This window comes from Hemitrygon akajei, chromosome 3 (assembly GCF_048418815.1).
Source record: "Hemitrygon akajei chromosome 3, sHemAka1.3, whole genome shotgun sequence".
In the NCBI taxonomy this organism is placed as follows: domain Eukaryota; kingdom Metazoa; phylum Chordata; class Chondrichthyes; order Myliobatiformes; family Dasyatidae; genus Hemitrygon; species Hemitrygon akajei.
Genome location: NC_133126.1, coordinates 41,196,733 through 41,218,912, shown reverse-complemented (window position 1 = coordinate 41,218,912; position 22,180 = coordinate 41,196,733). Strand labels below are relative to the sequence as shown.

Sequence of the window (22,180 nt, the reverse complement as noted above, 5' to 3'; positions counted from 1 at the left end):
GCAAGTCTTAAACCACTGTCCCATTCACATTTGTGTTACTACAATCTCACATAGTACCATGAGCATTACAATCTCCACAGCACATAATTTTATTTTTCACCCATTTCCACCCCCACTTTCCAATATATCAGGTGTTAACCTTTAACAAGGGTTATAAAAATTATCTGTACTTTACTATTCTTTCCCCAAATTTCAACCACAATTGACTCAAAAAACCCCAATCACCAAAACTGTGTGCTATCCCATTTTTGATAAGGTACCCACCCCTCTTCCATCGCCCAATTTCTAATCTCATCTTACTTCAACATAGCCTTGTAACTTAAAACTTAGACAAGATTTCAACCACATTTTCATCAGGTTTATTTGGTAAATCTTCAATAAATTTCTTAAACTCTTGACCATTAGCTAACTGGCTTCCAACATTCCATTGTAAGATTAGAAAAACTATCAACAACCCTCCTGTGAAGTCTGAATGTTACTTACTCCTCCTTGTAGGGGATCATTAATTAGAGTTAAGTTTTTTTATCTCTAGCTTTTATGCATCTTTAAATATAATTTTAACTTTTTTCTGTCCTACTTTTAGTTCGAGCTGCAAAATTTACCATATCTGCCGTGAAAGTGACAGACTTTAGTTTACCATCAATCAGAAAATCATTTGTTATACAATTATGTACTTTACCCACTTTTTAAACTATCTGTATTCTGGATATTAATAGGTCTCATGGACACTGTCTTCTGTACTTTTTACAGAGCCTCTGCATATACTATGCCCATTTCTACTTGAACATGCTGCACTTTTTACAGTTTTACAATATACAGGACACCCTGTACAAGCAGAGCTATGTTCCCCTCTATCATTCCTACAATTTAGCTTAATGTCTCCTCCACAACTGCCATAATCATGTTCTCTATCACATCAAACAAACCACTTTTTACCCTTACACACAACTGCTACACGACCAAATGTCTGGCACTGAAAACATCTCAGAGACTCAAACAATATAAACTCATACAACCTAAATTAACCCTATCCATCAACATTTATCCCATCAAATTTGATCAACACCAGTAAGTCATCTGTTCCAACTCCAGCACAAAACCCTTTCAAACATTTGGTGTCCACAACTTTTCCCCTGACTAAACTATTTTTAACCTGGTTCATGGATACATCTAGAGGCACACCAGAATATTCCCCAAAGCCAATGTCATTCGATATAATTTGTTGGTGTTACTTTTCTTCCTCCCAAAGCTTTCTCACATTACTTACTTTACAAAATACTACAGGTGCCCCAGTCTCTTACAGGTTTTAAGTCCACAATGCTTTTTTTTCTCAAATCCTAAATTAGAGCGCTATCAGAAACAGGCCCACAATCAAACTCAATAAAACATTACACTCTTTCTTTTATTTGAATCCTGTCTACAGCCTTCATCTCTTGACGATAAACTACCACAATCCTCAGTCGGCCGCTTTCCCAGAAACCTACCATTCGCCTTCCTTCATACATCTCCTATCACCCTGTACCACCCCTGCCTTCTCCTCCGCTTCCTGCCTGAGAGAAAGCTCCCAACAACGGGCTCAGTACCCTGCTCCAAACCCAATCGGCTTAAGTAGCTCCTGTGACTGCGGCTCGAATCTCAACGAGTCCCCGAAGGTCGCATTGGTATCCCGCCACAGTTTAACTTCCGGTCATTCCGACGAAGGAACGCAAACGGCGTCACTTCGCACGTTACGCACAGGCTCAACGTGAAGACGTCATCGCCTTGTAAAGCCGGCGGAGCGGTCACGCAGGCGTGCTGAGTAACATCCGGGCTTGGATAGGATGAATCCTAAATTACAACATGGCGACGGAGGGAGGAGGGAAGGAGATGAACGAAATTAAAACCCAGTTTACTACCAGGGAAGGTGTTTATAAAGTGTTGACCCACTCTGAATACAGCCGGCCCAATAGGGTGCCTTTTAATTCTCAAGGATCCAATCCAGTCAAGGTGTCATTCGTAAATGTGAACGACCAGTCCGGCAATGGGGACAGAATCTGCTTTAATGTGGGCCGGGAGCTGTACTTTTACATTTACAAAGGCATAAGGAAGGTAAACATCAAGATGTTAATTTTTGCGGGGGCGGGGTCAGTGAATGGGAAACAAGGCCTTAACAAAAAGTGGTTGTGTACATTGCACCCTGTCTGGTTAGCAATGAGTTGTTATTGCGGCGATTGAGGGTGGGAGCTGAGCTGACCCCTCAAACCCAGCTTGTCAGCTATAAACTGCACCACCTCCCCAATGAGCAATTATGGAAGTCGCGTTCAGTTTGCAAACACGTTTGGATTAGTGCAGTGGATTAAATCAACGTGAGTTTGCAGAGATTCCATGGTAGTGCTGTTGGCTCATTTTGTATATGTTTGCTTGTGCACTTACTAAACTAAATTTTAACATTTAGAATAATAATATGTGGAAAGAATTGAAATATAGCACAATTTAAATACTGTTTGAAAATTGTCAAGGGTTTCTTTGTTTTTGTACAAAATGACCCGGGCAAGGTTCAAAATGTTGCCTTTTTTATACGTAGTTTAAAACTGTTAAATTAGAATAGTGGCTGATGAATGTAGTTCATTCAAAATGTAGTTCTAGTGAAGAAATTTTAATTTGGACGAGAGGTTAAGAATGTTACTGGGTACACCTTGTTGGGCTTGCTTTTAGAATATGATGATTTAGAATGATTTGAACATTTATGATGTTTCATGTATTTATATGCTTTTTAAAATTTTTGTGCTACTTGCAAAAACAAATTTTGTATTTTACATTGATTTGTTTTTTTTGAATTGTATTTATTTAACTTGTGAACAACATTGATCTACTAGTTCAAGTACTAGTTCCAGGTCCAGTAGCTGTTTATTTTTGAAGGAGCAAAATATATTCGTTGAAAAATAATTACATGGATATAATTGGAGGCCATGTTAAAAATATTATTGAAGCTGTTGAATGTTGTTCTTAAAAGAAGTGATATTGATTTGACCAAGTGTGTTAGATGGGGTAGGCAGAAAGTGTGGTGATTAATTAAACAAATCAAATGGAAAAGCATGAATACAGAGTACATTTCTCGAGCTCGAATCTGAGCTAGCTAGTTAGAATAGGTTAACATGTTATCTATCTTGTGCAGAACAGCAGTGTTTTCTATTTTGCAAGTTTGAATTATTGAAAAAATTAACAGCACTTAAGTACTTTGAAAGATGTTGTGAATTATTAAAAATACACAATTGTATTTATGGACCAAAGAAGATCTGGGCATGAGACTAAATGTGAGGTTTCAGCTGTTTGCATTTCTTTTAAAGAAAGGATTGTGCTTAACTTACAGTTTGGGACATTTAAACAATATAACCTCCATCAATGCTTGTTCAGTAGTTTATTGCATCCAGGAATTTCTGTAATCATCATAACAATCAAATGTTAAATCAACTCTATCATATGGGTTGATATGTTTTAGATAATTTGTAGTTTTCCATTATGTAAAAAATTATATTTTACTGTATTTCCTTTTATATCTTGCACCTGCTTGAGATCTGCACAGTACCTTTTGATAATATCATTTCTGATGTAGTTGGTGTGGATGCGCAGAGATCTAGCAATTTTTTTGGTGTTGGTTAGCCAGAAGGCAGGACCAAGTTACCTTCTGAGATGGACTTGAGTCAGCCTGGTTTGTAGTCTACTAAGCAACGTACACATTCTCTGAAGAAGGGTCTCGGCCTGAAATGTCGATTGTTAGTTCATTTCTATGAATCCTTTCCTGACCTGCTGACTTCCTCCAGCATTTTGTGCATGTTGCTTTAGGTTTCCAGTATCTGCAGAATTTCTTGTTTTTGTAGGACAGTATACTAGAACACTTAACACCAGGTATATTTAAATAGAACCTCTAGTGTTTACTGTCACTCCAACTGAAGAATCTTCTCAATATATTTCAGGTAACCCACTCTATAGAAAGAGCCTAGCCAGAGAAATTGTGTTGCCTGCTAGTAGACCTTTTAATTGCTGACTAAACTGCACATTTAACAAAGTGCTCGAGGGGAGTGATTTGTTATTCATTGTTGGTGCAGTTTCTGACTCTGTTGGGCACTCAAGTTCTTTGGACATAGAAAAATGAGATAATGTAAATACACTGAGAATAAGGATAAAACCTCACAAGTTGCAGGTTTCTGAGTAGTTTGATTAAGACAATTAGAGCAATAGTGTCGGAGGGTAGAATTTATTTTTGAGGGATCAGGGTTGTACCCAAACAAGACTGAACCAATATCAGGGGTGTTTGCTCATCCTGTTGGGGAGAGCTTCAACTGGATGTGCTGAAAGGGATGGGTATATGAGTAGGGAGGTAGAAAAGAGCGGAGATAGATGATAAAAATGAAAGAATGGGAAATAGAAAGCAAAAGGAGGGAATAAAGGGCAAGAAACAAATGGAGCTGCAACAGATGATAGGTAGGTTTAATCTAAGACACTCTCACAGCTATCTTGACTACCTCTTCCCACTTTGTCACCTGTAAAAATGCAATTCCCTTTTCTCAGTCCCTTTGTCTCAGCGACATCTGTTCCCAGAATGAGGCTTTCCTTTCCAGAACATCAGAGATGTCCTCTCTCCAAAGAATGGGGTTTTCCTTCCTCTAGCATTGATTCTGCTCTCACCCACATCTCTTCCATTTCCTGGACATCCACACTCACTCTATTTCCCTTCACCTTTACAGAGATAGAATTTCTCTTCTCCTCACCTACCACCTCATGAGCTTCCAAACCCAGTACATCATTCTCTGCAACTTCTGCCATCTCTAATGGGATCCTACCACCAAACACAACTTAATCCTCTATCAACTCTCAGCTTTCCATAGGGATCACTCCCTCTGTGAATCCCTTGTTCATTCATCCCTCCACACTGATCTCACTCCTGGCATGAATCCAATCATGTGGAAGAACAGCTATACCAGCCTATTCACTTCCTCCCTCACTTCCATACAGGGCCTTCCAGGTGAGGCAATGTTTCATCTGCAAATTTGGGGTGCCTACTGTATCTGGTGCTCCTGATGCGCCCTCAGTTACTTTGGTGAGACCTGACGTAGATTGGGGGACCGCTTTGTTGAGCATCTTTGTTCCATCCACAGCGAGCAGGATTTCTTGGTGGTCAACTTTTTAAATTCCCATTCCGACCTGTTAGTCCATGGCCTCCTCTATGGCCACTAACAAGATGGAGGAGCAGCACCTCGTATTCCATCTGAGTAACCTCCAATCTGAAGGCCTGGATTTTGCTTTTTCTAACTTCTGGTAATTTTCGCCCCCCTCTCTTCTCTCCTTCCATTTTCAACTCTGGCTCCTTACCTGCTTATCACCTCCCCCTGTGCACCCTTCCCTTTCTCACATGGTCCACTGTCCTTTCCTGTCGGATTCCTTCTTCAGCCCCTTACCTTTCCCCCCATCACTTCCCTTTCTCACTTCATTCTCCTCCCCTGCCCCCCCCCCCAAAACCTGGCTTCACCACCTATCACCTTCCAGCTTGTATCCCCTCCCCTCCCCCACCTTCTTACTCTGGCTCCTTACCTCTTCCTTTCCAGTCCTGATGATGAGTCTCGCTCCAAAACAGCAACTGTTTATTCCTTTTCATAGATGCTGCCTGACCTGCTGAGTTCGTCCAGCATTTGCTGTGTGTTAACATAAGGTAGGTTTTTGTGTTGGGGGGGGGGCGTGGAACAGAAATTAAGAATTCTACGTCTTAATTGAAACTGTGAACTAAAACCATAACTGAATGGTATGATATACTGATTATGGGAACCTAGTTACAAGGAGCTGAAAGCTAGGAACTTGGTATACAGGTGTATATACTGGTGATACTGGGACAGCTCTGCGAATCAGGGTTGAAATAACTCAAGTAGTGTGAGATGATTGAAGCTAAAAAATGTATTCTGTTTAGATGGAGACAAATAAAATAACAAGGGAAGGTAGGCAGTGGCTGGAGAAATGTATAGGTCCACATCAGTAAGAAAAGTATAAAAAAACACTAAGAAAAAGCAAAACTCAGGAAATAATGAGGGGTATGTTAATCAGGGTGATGGTAATCTTTTTTGGGTTAATCTCAAAATGAAAGATACAAGAATAAATTCGAGTGCATTCGGGATAGCTTCCTTGTGCAATACTTTGTGGAACCAACCAAGGGACAGGCTAATTTGGATCTGATAATGTGAAATGAGAGGGATTAAATCAGCCATCTTGGAATACAACACTCCTCTGGAAGTTCTGATCACAATATGATAGAATTTAGCATTCACTATGAAAAAGGAAATTTTTTTAACTTAAGAAGAACTTGAAATGAGTTGAAGAACTTGAAGAGAGTTGGTTTAAAGTGTAGTGATTAAGTAGGTTCAGGTAAGATAACAGATGCTTAAAGAGGAATTTCATGGCTCCCAGCAAATGTATTCCAGTGAGAAGGATAGTGTCTAAGCGAAAGAATAGAGTGAATAATGCATCCATGGCTTATCAACAAAATTAACGAGGGCATTATGTTGAAATAAAAAAATGTGAAGTTGCAAAAACTCGTGGTAGCCTTGCAAATAAGGGATAAGTTCAGAATACAATGGACTACAATAAAATCTTGGGGAAATTAAGTTCCGTGAGAAGCAATAACTTGAAAATCTTGTATCCATAAAGAGGAAGAGAAAGGTGAAAGTGAACAAAGGCCCTAAGTGAATGAAACTGCAGAAATATTTATGGGTAGCAAGGAAGTAGCAGAGGAACTGAACAGATATTTGGCATCAATCCTTGTGGTAGAAAATAGTATGAACATCAATGATAGTTTACAAAAGTGGTTGGGGAGACGATTTAATTACCATTACCTTCAGCAGAGACTAATGGCCTGATGGGTCCCTAAGAGTTAGCTACAGGATTGGTGGATGCAGTGGCAGAATCTTTCAAAACTCCTTAAATTTTGGTGAAGTACAGGAGGAATGGATAACTACCAGAGTGGCCCATCAAAATATCTTGCAAGGCATTATGCGCCAATGGTGTATTTGGCAGGGCACCCAAAACCTGTAGCAACCAACTGGCTGGAGTGTAAACAAACACCTTGAACCTCTAATTGCTACAGTCGGAGGCTCCACCTGCTTCAAAAGGACATCAATCATGTCAGTGGCCAAAAAGAGCAGGGTGAGTTGCCTCAACAACAGTTGTCCAGTGGTGCACACATCTATTGTTTCAGTGTTCTTCATGAAAGCCTGATTCAGAATCTGAGCATGATTCAAAATGAGTGCCAAAATGAAAGGAAGGCAGCAAGTCTGTTAGTCTAACCATTATTATTGGTAAAAATGTTGGAATCAATTATGAAGGAGATAACAATATTTACAAAGTCATAATTGGATCAAGCAGAGTTGACGTGCTCTATGATGGAGAAATGATGTTTAATTGGTTAGAGTTTTTTGCGGAAGTATAGAGATAAGAAATAATATATTTTGATTATCAAAAGGTACTGAAGAATAAAGTGATTATAGTTCATGGTGCTGGATGTAATATTAACATACAGGCTTGAATAAAGTGCACAAATACCAAGTAGAGATAAGAGGTTTATTTTCAACTGGATAACCTGTAACTAGCAGGGTGCCAGAGGAATCAGTGCTGTGACCATTGCTGATTTTATACAAATGTAGGTGTAAAGTCAAACTAGTTGGAAACAGTTAAGCAATATAGATTAAATGATGAAGCAAAATGATGACAAACAGGATACAATGTAAGACGATATAAAATTCATTTGGAAGGAAAAGTGACGAAACAGATTTAGAGAAAGACTGTGTAATGCTGAAGTGCAGAAGTTAGGGTTCTTGAAGTATGAAACAAAGGTAACATATATCTAAATGCAGTGCATAATTGGAAAGAATTTTAACTCAAGGAGGCAGGGATGTCTTATAACTGTACAAAGTATTGGTGAAGGCACATCTAAAGTAATTTATTGATGACCTCATTTAAGGTAAGATTATTGATGTCAAGTTGGTGAAGGTTCACTAGGGTGATTCCAGATATGAAGGGATTATCTTAGGAAAGGTTTGGATCTTATTGAAATAAAATTATTAGCAGCTTGATGATCTGAATTCCTGGGGATTTTTGTTTTGTAGAGAATTTAGAATCAGAAAATAAGGTAATGTCTATTTAAGATGAGATGAGGAAGGATTTCTTTCAAGTATTGAGAGTCTTCAGAATACCTTGTTTCAGTGATATGGAGGCTGAACTCTGAATTATAAAGAACACTTTCCAAGAAGACTTTTGCTGGAACTGTAAGTTTTGTTAAGTGTAGAGAGACTTATGGTGCTGCTATTTGAAATAAGAGTTTGTGAACTCTTCTCTCTAACTTCTGGTAATTTCCCTCCCCTCCGCTTTCGTTCTCAACTCTGGCTCCTCACCTGCTTATCACCTCCCCCTGTGCACCCTTCCCTTTCTCGCATGGTCCACTCTTCTCTCCTATCAGATTCCTTTTTCAGCCCTTTACCTTTTTCACCCATCATTTCACTTTCTCACTTCATTCTCCTCCTCTGCCCTCCCCCAAACCTGGCTTCACCACCTATCACCTTCCAGCTTGTATCCCCTCCCCCCTCCCCCACCTTCTTACTCTGGCTCCTTACCTCTTCCTTTCCAGTGCTGATGATGAGTCTCACTCCAAAACAGCAACTGTTTATTCCTTTCCATAGATGCTGCCTGACCTGCTGAGTTCCTCCAGCATTTGCTGTGTGTTAACATAAGGCAGGTTTTTGTGGGGGGGTGGGTGAGATGAGGAAAGCAGAACAGAAATTAAGAGTGCTACATCTAAATGCTTATGTTAACTGTGAGCTAAGAGTGTAACTGAATGGTATGATCTGATTATGGGAACATAGGTACAAGGAGTTTAAAGCTAGGAACTTGGTATACAGGTGTATATACTGGTGATACAGGGACAGCTCTGCTAATCAGGGTTGAAATAACTCAAGTAGTGTGAGATGATTGAAGCTAAGAAAATGCATTCTGTTTAGATGGAGACAAATAAAATACCAAGGGAAGGTAGGCAGTGGTAGGAGTAATGTATAGGTCTTTGTGCACTTGGAGATTTAAAAAAAATGCTGAAGGAAATAAGCAATATAGATATATAAACAGTTTTATTAATACTTGGCCATTCCCACAGGAATAGCTCCCATGGTGAAGGTAATCATGTTGGAGAGGGTTTATCTATTGTTTGTGTTTGGTATTCAGTTTGGGTGAATTACATTTGAGGTGTTTTGGTAAAATGAAAAAATATCAAATACTTTATTGAAAATGTCTTTAATGGTGTCCCATTTAGAAATAAACCGTTATGCATAGAAGCCACATTCAATTTGTACACAGCTGACTAAGTAACAGACAATAGAAGATTGAGGTGACTGGTTCTTTTTTTAGACTGGAGGAAAGGGAATAGTGGTGTTCCCCTATGGTCTGTGTTAGCTTTATTGTTTTTTTAATATACAGTAGATTGTGGTTAATTGGGCCATCGGCTAATTGGGGCAACTGCTTATTTGGGGTAACTCATAAAGAACAAAACTAATTGAGAAAATAGCCAGATTCTGTTCATTTATTTGGGAAAATTTGCTTGTTAATTGGGGCAGGTGACTTGCTGAACAGTTTCTAAGTAGCGTCAGTTGCGTTAGACACTGCAGCAGCCTTAGAGTGGATGGTTTTAAAATAGCATCAATTGTGTGTGTTGGTGCTCAACAAGCAGTGATTTTGTCACTGATGGTGAAAAATAAGCATTAAGACAATTCAGACCTGTTTTGTTCACATCTATTTCAAGCATTCAGGCTTGGAGATGCCAGAAATAGCTGGGAGTGAAAATGAAACAATTTCACTATTTTAACAAGTTAGGAACTAAGAATTTGAAGGCATGGACAATCAACTTGAATGGTACAATAAAATTAAAGATTCAGAGGATGTAATCAATGATAGCATTGTATGAAAGCAGTCCATTCTCTGCTTCAGGTGTCTGCACTGACTTTGTTCATTGCATACACTAGCTGAACTTCTCCGTCGTTAACTATTAGGAACTAATATACAGTTTGATAGTATTGGTAATGTTCTAATTTGTTCCTGATTTCATTTAAATACATAATCTGTTACTCAGATAAAGTGTTTTTTAAATACCTTTTTAACAATTTCTATGAAATTTCAGCAAAATGGGGCAGCTGCTTAATTGAGCCAAAATGTACCGGTCCCATTGTGTCCCAATTAACTGGAATCCACTGTATTAATAACATAGCCTTGGGGGGTAGCAAGGCACAATTTCTAGATTTGTAGCTAACTCTAGAGTTAGTATGGTGTACTGTAAAGAAGATGATGGTAGATTGCGGTAGAATATGATGAGGGTCGTCCATCAGCATCAATGAAGACCTCGACACCGTTAGTGCTTTTTTGCGAGGTCGAGTTGCTAGCTCGATGCTCAACCCAGCATGGATGGAATGCATGATTTCCGGATTTGAACTTGGGACCTCTCGCCCCGAAGTCCAGCGCTGATGCCACTACGCCACCAGCCTGCATGATAGTGTCGAGACTAGCACTTGATTTGGGTTTAAGTGAGGGAGAGTTGAGCAGCGTCAGTCTCTCTCTCTTCCCAATTCCCATCTGGATCCAGTGGCAAGACAAGAGTCAAGATGGCTGGAGATGGGACTAGGCACAGTGGATGACCAGGACATCTTCTGTGTCTTGTTGTGCTCTGCGTGTTTCACGACACTTACAGAGACAGCCTTCTTGACCGTTGGACCTTCCATTGGTCTCGTCTGCTCAATCCACCAGAGTCTGTCTTCACATTCTGGGAGATAACTCCCGATCTCACCAAGGGTTTGAGACCCGTCGGCTACCCTCACCTGGTTTAGCCGGCCTGTCGAAGCTGTTGCCTGGGGTGTGGCCGCTGTCACATGCAAACAGCTACGGGGAGCCACAGGTGAGAGCTAAGTGTCAGGTGGGGACCAAAGGCGGACAAACCGCCTTGAAAAGTATGCGACATGTTCCCCCACCAGGGGTGCTACCCCTCCCAGTATGTTTAAGAGAGATGCAGGATCAAAGGGACCTGAGATAATAGGTGCCCAAGTTATGAAAAGCGACAGGGCAGATTGAGAAACTGAGGCATGCACCATTTTATATTTTATCAGCAGGGTTCCACAAAGAGAGGGAGAGAATGGTATGTATTTATTTAGGGATGCAGTGCTGTAACAGGCCCTTCCAACTCAATGAGCCCTGCCACCTGATAATGTCCATGTGACCAATTAATCTACTAATATGTGAGGAAGCTGGTGTACCCCGGAGGAATAGTATGCGGTGACAGGAAGATCATGCAGATCTTACAGTGGCTGGATTGAGCCCAGTTTGCTGGAGCTGTACAGACATTACCATCAATCACTATGGTACTGATGATCTACAAAAAATGGATTGGAGAATGAAAAAAAGGGAAAAAAATTAAGCAACCTGAAGAAATATAATTTCATTCAGTTAGTGGCTAGAATCTGGAATATAGCACTTACAGGTATAGTGGCCAGGAAAGGTGCAAAGTTGTGGAATAAACTTCGCCAAATGGAACTGGCAAGTTGCTCTGGTAGAGAGCCAGTATAGGTATGATAGGCTGTGTGGTGGTATCTGGTGCTGTTGTCTTATGATTTGTAAACAATAGGAGTATGTGTTGGCACTGGAGAAGATTCACCAGGATGTTGTGTGAGGTGGAACATTTCAATTATGAGGAGAGACTGAATCAGAGGGTGTGATGGGGAATGCAAAATAATTTTAAACCTAACAGGGTAGACATTAAGAAATTGTTCTCCACAACTGATGATTATAGATTTAGGAGAAGGACTAAAGGTCCAGAGGAAGTATGAGGAAGCTTTTATTTCCATCCTTGGGTGGTTAAATCTGGAACACCTGACTTGATTGGGTGGGGGAAGTAGAAAATTTTAATAGATGAGTACTAATTTCTATGGCATAGTAGTCTATTGACCAAGAAGGTAAATGGGTAATTGGTGGTAGGCATGAAAGAGTTTGTGTTTGTCTTGTGTGACCTTGACTCAATTCTATTTTGGAAAAGGTTCTGGTAAAATCTAGCGACTATTTGACGAGTTTCTCAGATGACTTAATGGGGAGAAATAATCAGATAATTTGTTGGATTGTTTTACCTGAAAAGAAATCAGAGTAGCAAACTGTATGTAGAGCAGGCATTCCCAATCTGGGGTCTATAGCATTAAAAGATTGAGAACCCCTAATGTAGAGTGAGATGCTAATGATTGGACTGCATGTAGATTACAAAATGATATTTGAGGAAATAAAAATAGATGAAAATAAAAATCAGGAGGTTTAATATCACTGGCATATGTTGTAAAATTTGTTGTTCTGTGACTGCAGTGCATTGCAATTAAGTGATCAGTTGGCTGAGGTTATCCATGGATGGTGCGTCCTAGCTGTCTGTCTACGTGATACGCAAGCCAAGTCAGTATAATATGGAGAGCAAGCTCCTCCTCACCACGCAGCTAATAAATCCAAAGGAACAGCAGCTTTTACCAATCCTGTGCTGTAGTCCTTTCATAGCAGATGCAATCAGTTAGATACTCTCCATGATGCTTTACAGGAGCACCGCAGGGATGTGTGCTTAGACCCCTACTCCACTTGCCTTACATCTTGACTGTGTGGCTAAGTACAGCTTGAACACCATATGCAAGTTTGCTGATGACACCACTTTTGTGGGCTGTATCAGAGATTGTGATGGATCAGCTTACAAGAGGAAAATTGAAAATTTGGCTCTGTGATGTAATAACAACAGCCTCTTACTCAATGTCAACAAGACCAAGGAACTAACTGATTGTAGATTTGAGGGAAACCAGAGGTCCATGAGTCAGTACTCATTGGAGGATCAGAGGTGGAGAGTGTCAGTAGCTTTATATTCCTGGGTGTCACTATCTCAGAGGACCTGTCCTGGACCCATCATATAAATATAATTGCAAAGAAAGCACAACTGTATCTCTACTTCCTCCGGAGTCTGCAGAGATTAGGCACGTTCTAAAAAAACCTTGGCAAACTTCTAAAGATGTGTAGTGGAATGTCTGCTGTCTGGCTGCATCATGGCCTGGTATGAGAACACCAATGCCTTTGAGTAGAAACTCCTACAAACGGTAATGAATTCGGCCCAGTACATCACGAGTAAAACCTTCCCAACCATTGAACACATCTACATGAAATGTTGCTGTAGAAAAGTAGCATCCATCATCAAAGGTCTCACCACCCAGGCCATGCTCTTTTCTCAGCAATACACACAAAATGCTGGAGGATCTCAGAAGGCCAGGCAGCATCTATGGAAGAGAGTACAGTTGATATTTTGGACCGATACCCTTCATCAGGACATGATCAATCCTGATGAAGGGTCTTTGCCCAAAATGTGGACAGTACTCTTTTCCATGGATACTGCCTGGCCTGCTGAGTTCCTCTATCATTTTGTGTGTGTTGCTTGGATTTCTAGCATCTGCACATTTTCTCTTGTTTATGCTCTTTTCTTGCTGCCATCAGGTAGAAGGTACAGGAACCTTGTACCACGAGGTTCAAGAACAGTTAACTACCCCTCAACCATCAGGCTCTTGAACAAAAGAGGATAACTACACTTATTCTGTTTTTGCTGTTCCCACAACTGATGGTCTCACTTTAAGGACTCTTTGTTGTTATTTCATGCTCTTGTTATTTATTGCTTTTTATTTATATTTGAATTTGCTCAGTTTGTTGTTCTTTGGTCCTATTACAGGTATTGTTGTATAGATTTGCTGAGTATGCCTGCTGGAAAAAGAATCTCAGGGTTGTGTGTGGTGACATGTATGTACTCTGATTATAAATTTTACCTTGAACTTTGAACTTTTTAACTTTGATCCGCAGAAATTTGCGTGTAGTGTCTTTGGTAACATACCGATACTTATCAAACTTCCAATAAAAAATATAGCTACTGTTGTGCTGCTTTCGTAATTACATCAATATGTTGGGCCCAGGGTAAATCCTCAGAAATATTGACACCCAGGAACTTGAAACTACTCACCCTTTCCACTTCTGACTGAGGACTGGTGTGTGTTCCCTCTACTTGCCCTTCCTGAAGCTCACAATCAATTTCTTGTTTGAGTGCAGAGTTGTTGCTGCAACACCACTCCATCCATCTTGCTCCTGTATTCCCAGTCCTCACCATTTGAAATTCTGCCACTCGTAGTTGTGTTGGTGGCAAGCTTACTGATGGTGTTTGGGCTGTGCCAATCTACACAACTGTGGACGTAGAGAGAGTTGAGCAGTGGGCTCAGTGAACATCCAGGGGTGCACCAATGTTGATTGTCGGCAAGGAGGAGATATTATTTCCGATTCGCACTGACTGTAGTTGCCCAGTGAGGAAGTCAAGGATTCAGTTGCAGAGGGAGGTGCAGATGCCTAAGTTTTGGAGTTTGTTGATTAGAAATGAGGGTAGGAGCTGTAGTCAGTAAACAGCAGCCTGACATGGGTATTATTATTGTCCGGGTGATCCGAGGCTGAATGGAGAGCCCGTGAGATTTCATCTGCTGTAGACCTATTGTTGCCAGGCAAATTGCAGCAGGTCCCGATCCTTGCTTAGGCAGGAGTTGATTTTAGCCACGGACAACCTCTCAAAGTACTTCATCACAGTAGATGTGAGTGCCACTGGGTAATAGTTATTGAGGCAGCTCACCCTGCTCTTCTTGGGCATCGGTATGATTGTTGCCATTTTGAAGCAGATGGGAACTTCTGACTGCAGCAGTGAAGGATTAAAGATGGCTTTGAATTCTCCTGCCATTTGGTTGGCATAAGTTTTCAGAGCCCTACCAGGTACATCATTGGGTCCTGACGCCTTATGAGGGTTCACGCTCTTGAAAGATGTTCTGATGTCAGCCTCAGAGACCGAGTTCTATTCTGGCATCCTCTGTAAGGAGTCTGTAAATGCTCCTTGTGGAATGTGTGGGTTTTCTCCGGCTCCTCCGGTTTCCTTCCGAAGACACACTTGGATAGGTTAATTGGTCATTGTAAATTGTCCCATGACTAGATTAGGAGTAAATTGGAGTTGTTGGGGGTAGCGGGGAAGGGCCTATTCTGCACTGCAACTCTAAATAAAAAAATATATATTTGTTCTATTTAATTTAGGAATTAATTGTATAATACCTTGCATGTTGAAATATTTATTGTTTAGCTGTCGCTTAATTTGTTTATTTACTGTATTGTTGGTGTGCAGTTCAGTTCCAAATAATGGATAAAGCCTCCTTAATTTTTGTGTTATGGTATATGAGTGCTGGGTTTGCCAAGGATTCCTATTGCTGATCCCTGGTTCTCTGAGAAGTTGAGTCATCTTGAATGACTGTAGTCCTTCTATAAGTAATGCTGCGTGACCTTGGGCAGGGAGTTCCATCCTTCAGAAGCAGTGATGATGAAAGAGCAGCAATAAAAATACCCTTTGCTCTCAGCTCACAAATGAAGTTCAGTTCTTCCAGCGCTTCAGACTTAAACCAAATGTGGACTGAAGTGCTGAATTCCAAAGCTGAGCTAAGAGTGCTATGAGATCATAGTAATATTTGATTGCATGTAACATCAAACATGCACCTTTTCGCTTTTTATTCTATTATATCTTCTTATAAATCTCTTATCTTTGGTTAATAATTTCATAAATGTAATGTATCTAGCACACTGTTAGGGTAACGTGGGTCAGCAGGGGTAAACATGACAGTTAAGTGAGTATCAGTAACTGAGGAAAATGAGGAAAGGTGGTTCATTTGAGTGCTGAGTTACTATTGGGCCGAATACCCTGTTCCTTCACTGTGTAAAGTTTACAGAATATGGAGGATCCGAGGTAAATTGAGTTGGACAAATGACAAAGCAGTTCTCACAGACAAGCATTAGGATCTTGTTGACATGAGTTGGTGTGCTCCAAAGGCTTCGTGAATAGTTTGTTGTGTTGTAAGCTGTGGTTGTCTGAGAATTTAAAAAAATTACTTCTATCTTTTTCCACATCAATTATTATTCCTCTTTGCCACAATATGCCCTAAATTGGAAAGATTTCAAAAAGAAATTAATTTATCATGTGCCCTACCTGGTCATTCTGTGGCCTTACTCAAAAAATCACCAGATTTTCAGCAACTTTGTTTTCTATTGCATTGTTTTGGATATTTCCCGAATTCCCTTGACAATCAAAGAAAGTGAGGAAATTGTTTTCTTGCTGCAGGCATGTTGGGTTGTATGCTTGCTTTGTTTTCCACAAATGGGAAAGGAAAGGCACCCACCCTTTTGCATTATATGCTCACCTAAATAAAAAAAAAGTTCTTTACAGAGCTTTTGTTAATATGGGATATTAATTTATTAACTTAATTTTCTTATCTTTTGAAGGTTGTTCCATTCTGGGGCCAATGTTTTTAAATGTTTAAGCAAAGTACTTGCAATTGGAATTGAGGTTAGTTTATGAGGGAGAGCACCCTGCCTTCAGGTCTCAGAAGTAGAGTTATAATCAGACAAGAAAATAAGGTTATTAGAATATAACCTATTTGGATTGTATTACATTTGCGATCTGATTTCAAAACGCATCTGTATCTTTTTTTTCCAAAACCCTGAATTGCTTTTCTCCATGCCTGTTGAGCCACTCCAATTTTCTTTTGCCTATATCAGATGAATAGTTCGGTCAATTTAACATTCCAATGGCTTTTATCTTTGTATACAAATCAAATTTTCATGTAGAGTTCAGTACAAGTTGTCAGTGGTTTTCCTCATTCCCAGAGGAAAGCGTATGTCTGAGAAATTCAAGGTTACACTCAGATGTTACTGCTGCAAAGTTATCAGTTATCAAGCATTTTTCTTTAAAAATATTTGTGAACGGGTTGCTTATTTGCTTCAGTGGCCCAGGAACAGCAAACGAATGTTGATAATAGACAATATTCTCTCAACACTCCAACTGTCAAGTGATTCAATCTTTAAATGTACTGTTGAATTTGCCTAAGATGTAGGTATCATTGTTGATCTACCAGCAAATCCACAAAATCATTGAGAGGAGAGAGTGTATTGGTTAGGGGATGAAAGTTACAAGGTGATATGCAATTATACGGAGTTCTTGGATTAGAAGAACCGCCTTTTTGGTGGGGGTGGGGTTGTATTATATAACGAGTTTGAGAATAGCAGAACAAATTTTTAAATTGAATTTTGTATATTTTTCCACCAAATGCTAGCTAAATAACCCATGTAGTTGACTGTTGGTTATGAACAAATTTCAATTGCTTCTGCAAAACTTAAATTGTAAAGTCTATTAGAGTTGAGTTCAGTATTTTATTTTCTAGTTGGATTTCTTAATTGTTCACAGAAGTGCAAATGCACAAACATTTTTCATCACCTCCCCCTCTCAGTATGGAAGTTCATCCTATTTAATGTTGAATTATTTGAAACCAACAACACATACTGTGCACATTTTTCTTAACTGAACTTCACAGCTTTTTTTTTAAACAAAAGAATAGCAATAAAATATATTTGTGATGGAAGCTGCACCTGGTATGTTTGCACATGTTAAATCCTATTTCATGTTGTACATATTTTCCACATAACAACCTTGCATTTTAGTACAAGCTTGGATGTATTCCCCAGTTAAAGTAAATTTTCAAATAAAGATTTTCCTTTTATATTGTCCTTGCAATCCATAGGTGATTTGGAGGATGTCTTTGCAATTTGTTAATGTCTCATTTAAAAGATGGAGCCTCTTGACATTGAGCTCTTCACTGAGTTGAGTTTTACACTACTTTGCTCCAGCAACAGAGCCTAAAGCTCCAAAGAGAATCCAGAAACTGCACCCACTATCTTTTCTGACCTTCACTCCTGGTGATCTGAGTATGTCAGTTTATTACGAACCCATGTCTGAGTGTGCAGTGCAGGCCTGTAATCAATGGGAGGAGGTTTTCCAAGATTACTGAAATTCAAACCCACAGCTTAATACCATGTACTGATCTGATTTAGTGTAATATCCAGTGCCTTAATGTTATTCATTTTTCACATTTTATTTTCCTTTTATTAAAAATGCAGCATTGTTAAAAACAGACTTTTGTATCCTTATCTTTCTATGTTGATAGAAGGAGTTCCAGATGTAATTTTTAAAAAAACTGACCCAATGTTTATGACCTGTAGATTCGGAGGAAAAAGTACAGAAATGCAAGTTCAAAAATATTTACAAAAAGTCACAAAAACATTAGAACGAGGTTTTAAAATAAGACATTAAACAAGTTCTCAGTGTATTTTTAACATTGGAGTAAAGACTTAACCAGCATGACACAGAATAGTTTTAGTGTTGAAACATATGTGGAATGGTAGTGTAAGTGGTTGGTATAACACCATTACAGCACCAGCAATCAGAAATCAAGATTCAATCTGTAAGGATTTTTTAATGTTCTCAGTGTGACTGCAGGGATTTCCTCTGGGTGTTCTGGTTCCCCCATGTTCCAAAGACATTTGGGTTAGCAAGTTGTGAAAATGCTGTGTTGGTGCTAGAAGCAAAGTGATGCCTGCGGGCTGTCTCCAGCACACAGGTGTCACCTTCAGATGTGTGGGTCATTGATGCAAATGATGCATTTCACTCTGTTTCGATGCATATGTGACAAGTAAATCTAATCTTAGTACTTATACATTTACCACTTGACAATCACCTTTGGTTAAATTTAATTATGCAAACTGCTGCTATCAATAATAAATTAACTACTGTGGTGTACTTAAAGTACAAGAATAGATAATGATATTTATTATAGTAAAGCAGAGGCATGTACACTTGCAGTTTTCCATCAAGTTGTAGCTTGCTCTCCAAACTAAACTACATGTACTGTATACTCGTGTATCTGTACTAGAACCTTGGAAAGGCAAGGGAAACTCATTAAACACATGCTTTCTAATTTAACTGCTCGACTATTAGAGTCATACGTATTTGTTTAGTTTTTCGATCTAGATTGAATTCATGGATGCTATTATTTTATTTGATATTCTACAGAGGCTAGTATTTAAATGTATTATAAATCAGTCATTTGTTTTTGTTTGGCACAGCAGAGCAATGCCACAGGTAGTGCTACTGCTTCATGGCTCCAGCTACACAAGGTTGGTGCTACCTTTGTGCGGTTTGTACATTCTCACTGTAGTTGTGTGGGTTTTCAGTTTCTTCCCACATCTCAAAGACATTCTGACCGGCAGGGTTATAATTAATTGCCCCTAGTGTAGGTGTGTGATAGAATAAGGATGGGGCAGATGTGTATGCAAGAGAATGTGTTACAGGGGAAAAACAGTGGGCAAATTGGACTGTTGGTATTAATCTGAGAGCCAGCATGGATGTGATGGGTCTACTGGCTACCCTTTGAGTCATAACAAATGAGAAATTCATTCTGTCAGCTGAGGTTTTGCGTGTCTTCTAAGCAAGTAGTTATTTTGATTAAAATTGAGCTTGAATTTGGTAATATTAAAAAATAACTCGTGTAGTTGTGTTGCATTTAAAGATGTTTGACGGGTAGAAAGTTTTGACCATGTTTGCAGCATTATTGTTAAAAAGCACAGATTCTAGAATCTCAAACAAAACAGGGTGCTGGAAGTTGAGTCCTGTTTTATATGCTGCAGCATGGGTTGCTCCTTTATGATCGAATGTAAATATAAATTTTGTCCCTAAGCTGTAATATTAAAGTGACCTCTAGATTTATTTTGCTAAATCTGATTTCTTGGCAAGTAAAGGAAATGCAAAATGTAATTACAATCATCCAGTTGTCTATTTTAACTTTAACAGGTGTGTAAAGAATGGGGAAAAATGTCCGATGGTAAAGAACTACTTTTGACCCAATTTTTAACATATAATTTAAAATATTTTAATTTGATTTCCTTCAAGCAAGTTAATTCCAATTATCATTGTTAGTATTTAGGTTTGCATACAAAGTAAAATGTTATTGCATTTGGTTCTCAGTTATTTGAAAAAGTTTGTCTTCTGCAACAGCGTAACAGTATGTTCCAATGCCAGCTTTGATCATTTGTAGTTGCTTTTCTTGGCTTGTGCCTTTTTGTTCAGGTGACGACTACCAGTATCTTGAACTTCCCTCCACTCCCCCCACCACCTTACTCTGACTCCTCATCTTCAGACCTGATGAAAGGTCTCGGCCTGAAATATTTACTGTACTTTTTTTTTCATAGATGCTGCCTGACCTGCTGAGTTCCTCCAACATTTTGTGTGTGTTGTTTGGATTTCCAGTATCTGCAGATTTTCTTTTGTCTTGAACTTCATACTGGTCTTTAGTATGAAATGTGACTGAGCTGTTCACTTTGTAGATGTTCTTGTTTTTACTAATATGGATTCAATGCTAGTGCTGTACCTGGATCTTGGCATGAACGTAATTAAGGTTGATATTTCTGAGAAATGATGAGGCCATGCTGTAGTGAGGTACAAAACAAATTATTATAAGATGAATATAAAGTTAAAATCCATTTTGCTATAATATGGGAAATACACTTTTCATTCTGATAGAAGGGACGACTGCGCTCCATCAGTCTCGTCACATCAGAAAAGGATCACGTGTACATTTCTGGTGTTGTCTGTCCTCCAAGGAATTATTTATATTTGCTTTCAGTGCTGTTTTATTGGGTCGGTTCACAGTATGTTATAACTGTTGCCATTTTTATCACCTAAGCAAAGGAAATAGAAATGCTGTTATATAGTTTGAATCTACTTAGCAAGTGAAAATTACTGGAATGCCAAACTACCCATGCCTCAAACATGCATATATGAAATGCTCGATGCGCTGTGTTGATTAATAAAGCTGCTTGAAATGTGCAAAATTTTCTGAAAGTCACTAGCTTCAATAATGTTTTGTAATTCTGGGTTATATGCATCAATCCCCTGTGCTTTTGTAGGTAGTAAACTGTGCATTTAAGAAATAGAGGTGAGGTAGGAGGATAAAAAGAGTGAATATTGTCAAAACACAATCTTTTAAACAGATCTATAGAGGTGGTAACAGAATAGAGGAACAAACTTCTTGATCCATGGTATTTGTGCTGACCATGAGGTTAATTTAAATTGTGTATCTGCCTGCATGTGGTCTGGATCCCTCAGTTCCCTGCCTGTTCTAATGTCTCTTTAAAAAGTTACTAATGTTCTTTAGAGGCTTGTTTCATGCTATCTCTGTGAGCACCATATATTTAATGTGTAGCGTTAATAATAAGGGTTTGGGCAGCAGTTTACTAGGGTCATAAGATAATTGTGTACATTTTTAGATGCGAGTATTTCTCCACCAGCATGCTACAATACCTGTCTGCCCAGAGAACCTATCAGAGAAGTTTGAACACCTCCACAGCCCGGAACTGTAAGCAAGTCATCCTACATATTTTTTCCATTCTACTCAACTAATCTGAGTTCAGATTTAGATCTCAGGCTTGCTATTTCTTTTTGGTTTAGCCTAAACCACTTCTGTCAGCAGAAGGGATGGATGATATTAATTGGAAGGCACAGAAGAGTTATATGGAACTCTGGTGATACTTTAAAGACAAAATAGTAGGCATGTTGATCATCTGAAGATAGAGCCATGGAGATGTATAACACGAAAACATTCTCAGGAATGTTCTCAAAAATCGTTCCACATTCTCAGCAATGCTTTGCAGATTTTGTCACTTGCCTACATGCTAGGGACAAATACAACAGCCAATTAACCAACCAACCAACATGCACATCTTTGGGATGTGGGAGGACATCAAAACACCTGGAGGAAATCCAAGCAGGCTACTTTTAAGCTAATGTGTTTTCAAGTTTGATTCACTGTCTGATGCTCGTGTGTGTATAAAACCAGACATCATACATTGTTAAAAAGCTTGGTCAAGGAGTTAAATATTAAGGTGTACCTTAAAGGAGGGAAAGATGGAGAAATTTAGGAAGCAAACTGTAAAGCTCCAGACCTTTTTATTAAATTGCAATGCTTTGTCTCAATTCAACACAGACAATTTGTGTAATTCAATGGCTTTGTGGAAAATGTTCAGTTTAAAAACAAAAGGATTCTATAGTTTTTGGTGTGCAGCAGTTTTGTCTTTTTATAGATCACAAAACAGAGTACTAATGACTATAAATGAATAATAGTTTGAATAGTGTAGCTACCTGGAAGCATTTTGAATGGAATATAATTTTACAAAACTA

The 22,180-nt window shown here is 39.1% G+C and overlaps 2 protein-coding genes across 6 annotated transcripts in view; one reads left to right on the top strand and one right to left on the bottom strand.

The window, feature by feature from the left end:
- Positions 1–1,806: 1,806 nt before the first annotated feature.
- wdr20a (WD repeat domain 20a) overlaps positions 1,807–22,180 on the top strand; it is a 40,316-nt gene continuing 19,942 nt past the window's right edge. Inside the window, exon 1 of one of the 2 annotated variants that reach the window (XM_073039651.1) lies at positions 1,807–2,088. In XM_073039651.1, the coding sequence (XP_072895752.1) occupies positions 1,840–2,088 (249 nt within the window). In that variant the 5' untranslated portion in view covers positions 1,807–1,839. Of the gene's footprint in view, positions 2,089–2,173; positions 2,346–22,180 lie in introns of those variants that run through there. The other variant, XM_073039652.1, reaches the window with a different exon arrangement.
- Positions 18,071–22,180, bottom strand: part of LOC140724897 (MAPK/MAK/MRK overlapping kinase-like) — a 109,534-nt gene continuing 105,424 nt past the window's right edge. For all 4 annotated transcript variants that reach the window (XR_012098209.1, XR_012098208.1, XR_012098211.1 and 1 more), the window contains one exon: positions 18,071–20,682. The gene's annotated coding sequence lies outside the window, so the exon portion shown is untranslated. The remainder of the gene's footprint in view (positions 20,683–22,180) is intronic.